The sequence below is a fragment of the Chiroxiphia lanceolata genome, chromosome 6, assembly GCF_009829145.1.
Source record: "Chiroxiphia lanceolata isolate bChiLan1 chromosome 6, bChiLan1.pri, whole genome shotgun sequence".
Taxonomy (NCBI): domain Eukaryota; kingdom Metazoa; phylum Chordata; class Aves; order Passeriformes; family Pipridae; genus Chiroxiphia; species Chiroxiphia lanceolata.
The window spans coordinates 28,274,709-28,287,658 of NC_045642.1; the positions used below are offsets into that span (position 1 = coordinate 28,274,709).

Below are 12,950 nucleotides of genomic sequence, written 5' to 3' on the forward strand. Positions count from 1 at the left end.
GTAAGCCCTGCTTGCCAACCTAAAAGCTTAAGAATAATATCTTAACACCTCTTGTTTATTACAATTTAAGGTTACTTTGAACTTTAAGACTGAACTTGCAAAATATCCTTGTGACCCATAACATATAAAGCTCTGAAATGGAGGCCGTTACTGATAACATCAGATTCTAGGTTTGCATCCCTGCATTTTCCGTCACTGAATATTTACAGAGAGACAAATATGAGGACATTAACATTTAGTAAGGGCAAAGAGGAAAACTCGCTTTGTTTTTCTTTTCCCTACTGCTAAAAGGAGCCATATGAGATGATGGTGTGTTTTCACTCTTTTTCTGTTCTTCCAGTGAGCTCATACCTACCCTGTTAGTATGACTGGTTCTCACTGCATTCTTATGGGCACCGTGTCAGTTTAGACACAAGGAGAAGTCAGACTCCGTAAAGTGAAGGGGAAGAAATGCTTCCTTTGTCTGCCCCTTGTATTGGAGCTTGCCAGCAGCTTCCATTTCCAGGCAAGTACAGTGAGTCACACAGTGACACAGTCTAAAAACCGGTGACTTTTTACAAACCTGTTTTCAGTATGATATGAATAGTAATGGAAACACTCCCTATGGTATTTGAGTTGGTATTAATGCTTTTTTCAGCTTCCAAAAAGCTAACATAGTTGTAGACATTTATAGTAGGAAATAAAGTAGCTATAAGTTATTCTGTTAGTTTCATATCTTTCACAGTAAGTGTCCCAAGATAGCTGAAAATAGCCCAGTATAGCTACACCCTTCTCCTGCCCTAGAGATAAGAACTTCCTACAATCCATTGTTTTGGGAAGTAAATGAACATCTTGATTCTTGGATAAAAAAAGTAAACATTGAGTCAAGTGGTTAAGTAAGTGGTACTATAGAGAGGGAGAAGCTCAATCTTATCAAACAGAAGAAATGTAAAGACCCATTAGATAACTTTTACAGTGACGGGCATGTATTTAAAGCAGGGAACTGCATGCCTGCCAATCTCATCCTTCCTGCCAGGGTTATGCAGCTGAAAGGAGGTCAGAATAAACTCTCCCCTAAACAAAGTATTTTCAGTGTCAAAGTCCTGGCTATCAAAATGCAGTCTTGAGAAAACACTTTCTGACCCCATCTTGTGTAACCACACAGCTTAAATGATAGCTGACTACAGAGAATATTTAAATACTCTAAAAATAGCGTCTCTGACATAGTAGAAAGGAATTTTATAGAACTGACTACTTATGCTGGGACAGGAGTCTGATACACCTTCCAACCATGCCCCTGAGCAGGTTTGCAGCCCTTGACTACCCGTGGATGCCTGCCATATATAAACTGAAGGCTTCAATAAGGCTGGAATTTACAGCGTCTGCGATTAGTCCTCTGGTCTCAAAAGACAAAATCCTACTATAATATCCTAAATACACAAAAAGGTGCTGGTCTGAGCTGTGAAATGCAAAAATATGTACAAACACAGTTTGAAATTTTCAGGACTATCTCATTGTTCTTAAATAGCCAGTGATTTCTACTTCAAAACTTAACTGTAACACTTGCCCTGCATTACAGCAGAGGAAGTTTTCCCTGATCAAATTAAAGGGTCTTAACTGCAAAAAAAGAATTTTCTCTAGCAAACAGAATCTATCAGACCACAGGGAGAGACCCAGCCCCAAATAGGTGTGTGACTGTCACCTCTCACTCCTGTACTGGATTGCTTCTGCCTTCTCAGTTTTGTTCACATCTTTAAGCAGTGTGTTCAGTCCTGAAGCCACACCTGTGCCGATGAGAGTGCAATCATCAGGTCAGTAATTCTTATTTTTAGGTTCATCCAAACTGATTTACTGGACTTAGAGTACAAACCAGCTTTAGGCTGTCAGCCTGAGGATTTACACCTATATATTGCTGGTGCTCTGATGGGTACTGAATCGGGACTGAAGGAGTGTGGTGTGAGCATAGTCCTGAATTAGCTGCTTCCTTAGAAGCCTTAAAGTAACACAAGTAGAAGACAAAAGTAAAAAAAACCCCATCCACCACCCCCCAAACAAAACATCAGCATCTACACACCAGTCTCCTAATTTGTAGCTACATCTATGCAAATAATACATGGGTAATGATGCTAATTAGTATGGTCAACCCATCCAAGTCTCAGCAGGGAGTTTGGAATGAAGAAGAAGGGGAGTGTCAGGGCTGATGCTTGGGTAAAACAATAGTGTGGAAGCTGTAAAAAAAATGCTTTTGCTCAGAAATAATTCCACTTTGAGATACTGAAGATGCCCAAGGGCCTTTCCTGGTTTAACAGGAATATAATTATATAGTCTCACCTTCTGCTCTCTTAATGCCTGAGACTTTCCTGAGCCTCATCCTTGTTAGTCTTGAAATGAAGGATACTTTTCAGCTACAGGTACTGTGCATCTGGAAGTCCTAGCTTGTTAGCTCATAGCAGCAGGCATCAGCCCAGGCCACATGCCAAACCAGGCTTTCCCTGACTTAACTAACTTTTCCCTGGAAAGCCAGGCCATCCAGGACTTAACTGAGACTACAGCAGATCATTGGGAGGTTTATTCTGTCAAGTCAAATGCACCTACACATGTATTTCTATGTGTATACTATTTGTTTCCTCCAAGCTGAAATTCAGCACAGTGCTACCACCGACTCCAGTTTTGCGATAAATTGAACAGCACAGTTCTGGTTTGAGGAAAAAAATTATTTGTGTTGAGCCTTCCTAGAATGAATGATATTTAAACTGCAGCATCTCAGAACAGCTAACAGTGTTGGCATATTCATCTAAATTACCCCTTACATTCACGAAGGGCTAGAAGTATTTTTCTGTTTTGTCTTAAGCTTTCTGTGAAGCACTGCTCCTGTGTTTCACTCCAAAGCTGATTATAGTCAAGTAGAAACCAAACTGACCCTACTAGAAATTTGTCTAAGGTCTACTGGAATAAAACAGCTATAGTAACCTGACATTGCAGCTGCAACCCCAGAGCTAGTAAGCCCCTGGAACCCAAACACTAATTTTATATGCATCCAGCTGTTTCTCATTTAGCTGTTTGCATTTAGATGGAAAGCGCTTCTCAGGATTACAAATATTCATTGCTCATTAGTGCTTTGGTTAAGGTGGTTCAGGCCCAATTTCAAACACTTCAGAGATTATTTTTTTAAGAGCACTTCTCTCTCTTGCTTGTATAAAGAATTGGTGTCTGTCTCCCTCTTTCATGCTGGTTATCTGCTTTCTCTAGTCACATCATCCTTACTTTCCCAATATTATCTTGTTATATGAATGACAGCAACTACCCTGAAGAGATGGATTAGGTACAGCAAGGCACACGGGGGGAAAAGGAGTTTACAATAAACTTGAGGGTAGTGGGTCTCCCACATTTGAACCTTTACACCCACTACACACTGTTCAATTCACCCTCTTGAGCAGCAGCGCGGAGCTCCCAGAACAGTCCCATGCAGTCAAAGAACAGAGTTCAGACTTCCAGCCTTGTCCTGGGTCACCTGTACTTCGCCGTGGGGGTGCCTGTCACCCGCGGTGACGCGGTGCGCTGGCCTGCGGTCGGTGGCGAGCACAGCTGGCACAGCAGAAGCTGGAGTAGTATTCGTTACCACAGAGCTGGGCCTGCAGGATCAGGTCACAGTTGGCGAGGTGGGGCTGGTCCACGCACTCTCTACTCAGATCCACAACATGACTCGTAGTAGCTGCAGTCAAGCAAAAGGTGAACCAGCTGTAAATTTATTCTCAGCTTGCTTTTCCCTCCCAAAAGACACAGTATGTTCCTGCTTCCTCCACCTCACTGGTTCTGAGGGGATTGTTTTAAATTTAGTCCAACATCAGGAATGAGATGATGAGTTTCAAGATGAAACTGATACCTCTGGTGAGGTACAGGAGGAGAATGCATTTTCAGGGGCTGACCTCCTGACAAGAGACCACTCAACCTACACTTTGTGTAAGGTCAGCTGGATGGTGTCCACAGTCCAACTACAAACCTTGCAGCCAACTATTTGGTCAACCAACTATGGTATTTTGGCCTCAGGATGTTATTTAGGCTCCCAGTGCCCCGCTTTGCACCATCCTGCTTTTCTGCCCAGGGAAAGCAGGCTCCTGCTGCTCCCCAAAGCCCAAGGTTGGTGGTGGACTGGCACATGCAATGGGCAGACTTATAATAGCGGCCAAGATACAGGCACTGTGCAGGGAGAAGCAGGAAGACCAGGCTGTACTCACTGCTAGGCCTGTTCCTCAGCACTTTCACCTCCGTGCTGGCACTGACAGAGTTACTGCTGCTGTAGGCACTGCATGTGTAGGATCCCTCATCAGCCTCTTGGACGTTGCTTATGATCAGGCTTCCATCCTGGGACAGGTGGATGTGGTGGCCATCCCCCCGCATGGGGACTCCATTCCTGTGGTGAAAAACATGTTGTATCAATATTCCCACCCATGGCGGCTAAAGGAGCTCTCTGTGCTCTTTGGAAACTGATGTTCCATGAAAGGGGAGAATTTTTACAAGTTCAGCAGGAAGTAAGAAGAAATCTCTAGCCACAACTTGTCCCTATATTGTGTAGTAACACGAGCCTGAGGGAGTCTGGAGTCTACATCCGTTAGCCCACAGTCTGCGTGGGAGGTGGTTCGCTGTGTGCTCCATATAAAGACATTGCCCTTTCCACTAGTACACATTTTTGAGGTCTGAGGGACCAAGAAAAAAATCCAATGTGCCTTTCCCTCTCTCCAGGTTGTGGTCTGGCAGTACTTGTTTGGCTGGCATTGATAGCTGCGCATATTGCTTGAGGAGCATATGGGGTAGTGAGCAACGTGCCCTCTTTCCTCTCTCTTAAAAGTTTCTTTAAAAAACCAGCAAGATTGTGTCTGTTCAGTTCCTCCTGGAATAATCTGTGCCCAGCAGGAAAACTGCCTGAGTTGTGAACTCCTAGTTACCAATGAAATGAAATTTGTTTCACTGAAAAGGGTTTCGTTCAGACTCTGAAACATGCAACATTTTGTAAACTCGAATACCAAATATGTATGGAAGAAAAGCTCTTTGTTAGATGGTCCACTTCAGTCCTAACCCTCAGAGTACAGGGATTTAAACAATTACCACTCCATGTCTCTGGATACTTTGTAAGAAGGCTCAAAACAGAACTGATTATTGCCAAACAGGAGAAAAATCCCCACCAAAGACTTGCACAAATTCAGAGTTTCCCAGTAAACAATCAAGAGAAGAGGACAAAGCTTTTCACCTTAAAACACTTTTAAATCTCCCTTGCTTCCACTTAACAGTACATGGAGAGAAGTATTGCAGCAGGAAGCTGGGAGAAGAGTTGCTGTTACTGTAGGGGCTAAAATGTTTGTTAGGGCTAGGCAGAGAGGGTTTTATAAAGAGCAACTAAAGGTTTTCCTCTGATTACTCATTTTAGTTCTTGCTATTGTCATGTTAACTAGCCTTCCAGCACAGAGTCTTTCTGAACTCCATGAAATCTTCGTTTAATGTTTGCTTTCCTCCTTATTTGACCGGAACATGAACTTGATGACCCTGCCACACCCCACAGGGATCTTGGTAACTAACATCCAAGTTGTTTAAGAAAGGGTAGGTGATACTAGTTGGGCTGAGAACTGTGGTCTCTGCCATAACTGGCAGGCACCCTGCATTAGTATTTGCATGGTAAATGATGAGGTTTGTAAAGAGAAGGAATGGGAAGTTGTTCTGTCTCATTTTTGCTCACCTTGACCACCTTATATTCACGTTGTTGCCAGTCACTGTACAATGAAGCTGAGCAGTACCTCCTTCAGGTACTGTGATGCTTGGCAGAAGACCGGTGATCCTCAGCTCTCCTAGACCAGAAGGGAAAACATTACTGGCAGGAAGACAATGCCGAGCTGCACCTGGTAGCAGGAAAAGGCTCATGCCCAAGTCCAACACAACCCATGATGAGCTGCAAGTCCCTAGGCCTTGAAACAGCATGTTTGAGGCTGTGCTGCCGTTGCTATGTGGAATGTGGATTTCCTAAGGGCTTTGGTCTGAGCAAGGGCAAGTAGCAGAGGCCTCAAAGAGCATTTTTGTCCAGCTGGACATATGCATGTTACATGCACAGAAGGACGATCTACTCAGTTTCTCTTGCTCTTATACCCATTGTACACCAGTGTCCCACAAACAAGGCCCTGAGAGTGACTCTTCCTATGCTATCAGTGCCTTTTCCCACTGCCTGGAGCACCATGATGTACTAGACACATGCAGATTACCATTGGGCAAAACAACTCACTCTTCCCTTGCCCTCAAGCTGCCTGTTAAACATTAGGTGCAACAGCAAAGAGGCATGGCCAGCCAAGAAACCCACACTCCCTGCACAGCCCTCCCTGTTTCCCGCTTTGTGCACACATGTCATGCATTCCTCCATCCATCCAGTACCTAGGGGTCGGAACAGGACCTGGCGCTGGTCCAGGTCACGTCCATTCGAGGCAACACAGGTAAAGAAGCCGAGATCTTCAGGGCTGACCCGGCTGATCACCAGGGCCCCATCTGACTGCTGCCTGTGCCTGGGGAACAAAACCAGAACCTTCCTCAGCCTGCGCTCAGGTCAGGATGGACCTCCAGACAGCAGAGCTGAAGCAGTGCCTCACGCACAATTGTGCAGTACTACTGAGCAAAGGTTTAGCTGCTCAAACACTGCAGGGGTTGTAATACAACCCTTAGTCGTCAAATCCCAGAACTGGTGCCGTAGATGCTGGAAAAGCTTGCTGCTAGAGCAGGTTTCTGGGAGCAGAGTGAGGACAGCTGCAGGAGAGCAGCACCAGTAGCCATGAAAGTTCACTGCAGGCACCCTGATCTCTCTCTGCTGTGAACCTCTGCCCTTGCTCACAGACCAGCTGGGTTTTGGCAAATTTGCTTGCCACATGTACTTTTTCTGCTAGCTTTGTAGATGAACAAATTTCAGCCTTGACTCACTTGTAGACCCGGTGTCACAGCTGTTCACTCAAGGGTTCAATGTTCAGACTTTGATCTGTGAGTGAGGCTGGGGCAGGCAAGCAGTACAGTCTAGCCCTGGTGGAGGAATTTGGCCAGCATAAAGAAGGACAGGTCGTTGCTGCATGGCCAGCAGCATCATTCTCTCAAGGAGGAGTCAGGAAAGGAAAGGAGGAGGCTCTTCTTCACATGAATGGTTGAAGCCACCTGGGAGCTCACCTGGGAGAGGAAAGGGGCTGCCCATCTTTCTGCCACTCAATGGTGAGAGTGGGTGATGCTTCCACTGTGCAGGGCAGTCTGACTCTCTCCCCAACACTGGCCTCCACTACCGTGGGCTCACTCTTATCCATTCTCAACCTGTAAAGTTCACAAGCACAGCAAAAGATGTAGAAACTTCCTTGTTCAGCATTTGACCTTTAGCACAAGGCTTTTGTAATCACAAGCCTTATTCTGTGTCTCCAACAGAAAAGGGTGGTCTCTGCACTCCTATCTGATGCTTGCCATTACCAGCATTCAGCAAAGAGCAGCCTCCATCAAATCCTGCTCCAGTTCAGCACAGCTTGGTGCTGCACTCCTGCCAGCTTAACCCATTACAGACAGCAACCCTGATTCTTACAGCAACCCTCCATATAACAGCTGAGGAAGCACTAACAACGTGAACACATGACAAAATGGTACAAAGTCATGAACAGGGCACCAAGTAAGCTTCCCCCAAGGTGCTTATTTGGCACACAGAAATGAACCATTTTGGGGTGTGAAAGAGCCCATTGCAATTACCTGAATGCATGCAAGGTCCAGGAGCTGGTCATCCACTTCATGCAGCAGAAAGGTTGAGGTCAGACTCTCACAACACCCATCTCCTCATGCTCTTTGCTCTCTGATAACTACAGCTAAGCACCATTTTACAAGGGAACTAAACTATGATGATCCCAGAGTCAAATAAAACATCATCTCCCTGACCCCCTTTCTCTGAACTGAATTCTTGATCTCAAAAAACAAAACAAAAGAGCAACGCTCTTAATTCAGTGAATCACTTATTACTGCTTTTAGGCAGAAACAGCTAAGGAGATTGCTGGGGAGTTCAGCAAATTGGCTGGGTTTTAGGTTGTAAACCCAAAAAAAGGGAGGGATCAGATCACGGTCCCATTTATTCTGGAGTCCCGACACGCTGTGTTTAAGGCAAAAATAATTTGTCCAATTTTATTTCTGTGGAGCCTAGAAGCACCAAAAAAGCCATGCAACAAGCTACAAAATATGCCAGCACATGAGGAGATAGGTTTGGGTCAAATAGATTTGTTCACAAAATATTTAAAATTAATGAGTGGAAGCTAGAGCAACTAGAACTGTTTAAAATATACATATGTCTATTTTGTGCTAGTTAGGCAGTTCCTATTTGCTTTGGTTTTTTCCAGAACAGATTTCTCTTTCTGCCTACACTAACTTGAACATCTAAGGATGCTGCCCCAATACTTCTTTTGTCTGAGCCTAACTCCTTTGCTGTCAGCTTCTCTGTGCATTTTTGCTCAGAATATGCTTCTTTCAAGAGACCCTCGGGGACGACAGAAGACAGCTTGCGACTGGGATCTTCTCCCATTCCCGTTGTCAGCAGTTCAGTACTGCTTGCTTCCCAACCGGGCCCCAGAACAGCTGACCCAGGACCTTTCCAATCTTCAGCTTTTCTACATGAAGAGATGCCATATGGTTCATCAGCTGGTCACAGTAGACAAACTGTTGCTGTGTGTGAACTTACCTGTATGTGAATTGCTGATGCACAGGGGACCCGGCTTCATGTACAACTTTCCTGCCTCTGGATAACTCTCGAAGCTGCTGATTTTCCTTGTGACGGACCCGACCTCTCTCACCCTCTGCCAGAACAGTGCTCTGGTACTCTATTCAAAACAAAATGCCATATGTGAATAAAAGGACATTTCTTACTGTGACCTGTTGCGTAGAGTTTCTATGAGCTTGGGAGAGCTTGCTGAACTGGAGCCAAAGAGCCCTTCAGCCATCTGTTTTCTGGCTGACTAGTGCAGTAAACCTGCACTGTCTACTAATGAGAGTCACAGACCTGCAGGCAAGCAATTTTAGACTCCTTTCTCTCCTCTGTCAGTGAGCATGTTGCAACATCCCTTAGGCCACAATGCCTTCTGCCCCAGTTGCCATTGCTGTTGCAAAGCACAATTCAGAGATGGAAGGCTACAGGGTGCCTTGCTGGCTCATCTTTTGAGACTAGAAATTTTTTTTGGTTTGTTTCTGAAAAAAAGCACATTTTTCAGAACAGGGAATCATTTGTTACCCAGCAGAATCTGTTTGGGCAAAATACAAAACATAAATGCACCTGCACTTACAGGGATCAGGAGGCAGCTGATGGCTGTCAGGGATGATGACACAATCGCTGTGCTAGAAAATGGGGCAGGTTACAGGCAAGCCACAACTCCAGTTACGGGGTGGCACTGCAGGGAAAGAAGTGCTTTAGGGCTAAGGCTTTATCATGAGAGAACACCACACTAAGAGAGGCCCTACTGCCTCCACACTCCCTCTTGCCAGTGGAGAAAGTTTGCTCCTGCAGCTGGCTTTATTGAGCCTGTGGTCAATAACCATTAATGAGGAGCCCTGAGCTACTTTTCTGGTGTTAAGCAGAAGATAATTCACCTGTGATCTGTAACTGAATCTGTCGGCTCTCTGTCTTCGCGTCAGAAGTGAGGCATGTGTACATCCCAGCATCCTCTGGCTTGACGTGGCTGATCACTAAGGAGCTGTCAGACTGGTAGGTGTGCCTGCAACACGTACAAGGATTGACTGCCTCTGCCTGGCCACCGGCAGCAACTGGCCAAGGCAGAGCAGCCCTTCGTGCTGATGTTACATAAACCATCACCATGTAGTGCCCTCACTGGCTTAGAAAAAAACAAAACCCTGCTGACCACAGAGGGGTCACAGGCAGGGGAAATAACTGTGCCAGAAAGGAGGTCAGGAATAGAGAAGAAACTGAGATGGGAAAACAGGGAACTGCTTTCAGTAATCCTCTCCCATGAGGAGGCAAATTGCCCTCCCAGGGAGGAGCTTGAGTCCCAGCAGTCAACTGCAAACAGAAAAGCATAACTGGGCTTTTCTTAACTGTAATTTTCATAACACAAAGGGACTGACTGGCTCCAAACTCTTGCTGGAAACAGACCTCCCAGGAAAAACAAGTTTAAAATGAGTTTAAAAAAAAATTGATGTGCCAGAAACTTCCAGCCACAGGAACTCCGGGTTGTTTGGCTGTAAGTTTCACTCTGGACTAGTGACCTCGTGCTGCCCCAAGATGAATTCAAGAGAGACATTTTTCTGCATCACTACCCACGTCAGCTTCCACTAGTGCCTTGTTATGGGACAGCACTTGCTCTGTTCATAACTCTAGCCAACATCTCATTACTGGTACAGACTGTACCTGTTTCTTCTATGTGCAGAACAGGTGGACAGTTCATGCTCTTAGGTCAATACACGGGCCTTTTTATTTCTTAAAAAAAAAAGGGGGGGATGAATAACGTGTGGCCATTTAGGCTGGGATAGTTTAAATTTTCTTCAGAGTAGCTAGTATATGGCTGTGTTTTGGATTTGTGCTGAAAACAGTGTTGATGTTTTCATTTTCATGATGAGCAGTATTTACACTAAGTTAAGGCCTTTTCTGCTTCTCACCCCACCCCACCAGCCAGTGTGCAGGGGGTGCACAAGGATTTGGAAGGGGACACAGTTGTGACAGCTAACTCTGACAGACCAAAGGGATATTCCATACAATATGACATCATGCTCGGCATGTAAAACTGGGGGAAGGAGGGAGAAGGAGGGGCCACTCAGAGAGATGGCATTTGTCTTTCCAAGTCACTGTTATGTGTGATGGAGTCCTGCTCTCCTGGGGATGGCTGAACGCCTGCCTGCCCATGGGAAACGGTGAATGAATTCCTTGTTTTGTTTTGCTTTCACCTGCAGCTTTTGCTTTACCTTTTAAACTATCTTTATTTCAACCCACAAGTTTTCTCACTTTTACCCTTCTGATTCTCTCCCCCATCTCACCAGGGGTGAGTGAGTGGCTGCATGGGGCTTAGTTGCCAACTGGGGTGAAACCGTGACAGTCCTTTTTGGATTGCATATTTGGCACTCTGCCCAGCAAGGAGCCCATCTGCTCTACAATGAAGGGAGCTGAGCTCACCTGTCAGAGGAGACTGGTCGGCTGTTCTTCATCCATTCCACTCTGGAGAGCGGGGACATGCCTGTTTTGCAGACCAGCTGGATGTTTTGTCCCACAACTGCTGTCACAAGAGAGGGCTTGGCTTCCTCCAGGATTGTTCTGAAAGAGAAAGTGATTCTATTGGCACTTTGGCTGCCCTCCTTTGTGTCCTCTAATCTGACTCTTGATGAGTTACAACCACAAGACAAAGCATGACCAGCTGCCCTTTCTCCTGGAAGAGAGTCCTGCAACCCCTCTCTTCTGAACAAATTAAGTTCAGCTCGGCAGACGGACATAGATCCAGTGCAGACATGTTTAGATCTTGCTCTATGCATTCTTGATTTTCAGGGTAATACTGACTGGATCCTGACCCAAACTCTGCATCTTAAAAGTCTTCCATAGAACAACCCATTGCTACTTTATGCAGTGCTGAGATAAAGGCTCTGAAGTCAGAGTCAGCTAAATTTGTTGGTCAGAACAAGGAAAACACCTATGGATTCTCATTTACTGTGTAAGAAGGCCTCCCAGACAAAGACTCCAGGATTCTGCAATCGTTTCACACACCATACTGAAGTGCTGTCAGAAACCAGGGAGAGCGCAAGGAAAAAGACAGCAGGTAACTCCAGGGCCTGAATAAGAATAACTTGATTTATCAAGGGGTCATATGTATAGCTAATCCATCACATGGTATTCCCAGATAGCTGGTCCCAATGGGGTAACACTTTAACCTCAGAGAAAGCTGCACTGATGCTTCACAATCAGCTGGCAGAAAAGGGTGGAGGTAAAAATCATCACCTGTGCAGAGCCTGTGCTGGGAACAAGTCTGCAGACTCCTGGTGCCCAAATCCCTCCGTCATGGAAACACCTGCTCCAAAAGCCTTATGCCACTGCTTGCCTTCACGGGGCAGCACCTGCTGGCCACTGCTGCTCTGGCTCTCTGAGGGCCCAGGCGCTGCTGTTTCCCACAAGTGCAGCTGGCTCAGGCTGTCCAACCTGCTTTGCCGTGTGTTCCAGCGCTGGCTCTCCAATATACCAGTCCTTGGCAAGGACTCTGACAGCACCTCACTTCTCCAGCTGTCCTGTCTGCGGCTGCCTTGTGTAGGGTGTGAAGCCCCATAGGTTCTTCCTTCTTGGCTGTGACTTGCAGACTGTCTTGTGGGTGATTTCTGCTGACCCTCAGTATCCCCTGTAGGAGAGTAGGAGCCAGCCTGCTGGCGCTGCAGGGCTCCTGTGCCAGAAGAGGGCTGGTGCTCCAGACGACTGACCCCCACAGAGTTGTGGCACACTCTCATGCACTCCTCTTCTGAGGCAAAGCTGTTTTTATTGCCATGACAGCCACCATACCAAAATCGGTTGCACTTGCCAACAACACTCACAAAGTACCAGTGAGTGGTCCAGTTTGTGCAGGGGCCATGAGCACTGGGCAGCAGGCATATCACAGGGTACGCTACCAAAAGGAGCACAACAGAGGGAGATGTGAGGGTCACAAAGCACAAAGGTCCAGCTGCTTCAAGCCACCTATCTAGATGACCTGATGTGGGCAGAGGGCAGGTGGAAAAGTAGGACACCTGGGTTTTGCAGCCAGCTCTGCTTTGAAAGTGGGCAGCAGCTCACATTTTCCTTTTTGTGTCAGTTTTGTCTCTGACTGAAGAACCACCATCCTCAAAGACATTTCTGAATCTAGATACTCGACAGATGTTTTACAGCCTTCTTTGGGGAATTGTGCAACTGCAAGGCTGCCTCTGGGGCTTCCTCTTCCTGGCTACCATTTGCACATTTCCAGCCCACAAAGTGAGAGGAT

General features: G+C 46.1%; 1 protein-coding gene across 5 annotated transcripts in view; it reads right to left on the reverse strand.

Moving 5' to 3' along the window:
• Window positions 1-1,104: 1,104 nt before the first annotated feature.
• PAPLN (papilin, proteoglycan like sulfated glycoprotein) overlaps window positions 1,105-12,950 on the reverse strand; it is a 51,279-nt gene continuing 39,433 nt past the window's right edge. For 4 of the 5 annotated variants that reach the window (XM_032691894.1, XM_032691892.1, XM_032691896.1 and 1 more), the window contains 9 exons: window positions 11,945-12,596; window positions 11,132-11,269; window positions 9,598-9,722; window positions 8,696-8,834; window positions 7,165-7,302; window positions 6,391-6,518; window positions 5,708-5,816; window positions 4,215-4,390; window positions 1,105-3,691 (listed from right to left, as the gene is read on the reverse strand). In XM_032691894.1, coding sequence (XP_032547785.1) covers window positions 3,516-3,691; window positions 4,215-4,390; window positions 5,708-5,816; window positions 6,391-6,518; window positions 7,165-7,302; window positions 8,696-8,834; window positions 9,598-9,722; window positions 11,132-11,269; window positions 11,945-12,596 — 1,781 coding nt within the window. In that variant the 3' untranslated portion in view covers window positions 1,105-3,515. Of the gene's footprint in view, window positions 3,692-4,214; window positions 4,391-5,707; window positions 5,817-6,390; window positions 6,519-7,164; window positions 7,303-8,695; window positions 8,835-9,597; window positions 9,723-11,131; window positions 11,270-11,944; window positions 12,597-12,950 lie in introns of those variants that run through there. The other variant, XR_004357766.1, reaches the window with a different exon arrangement.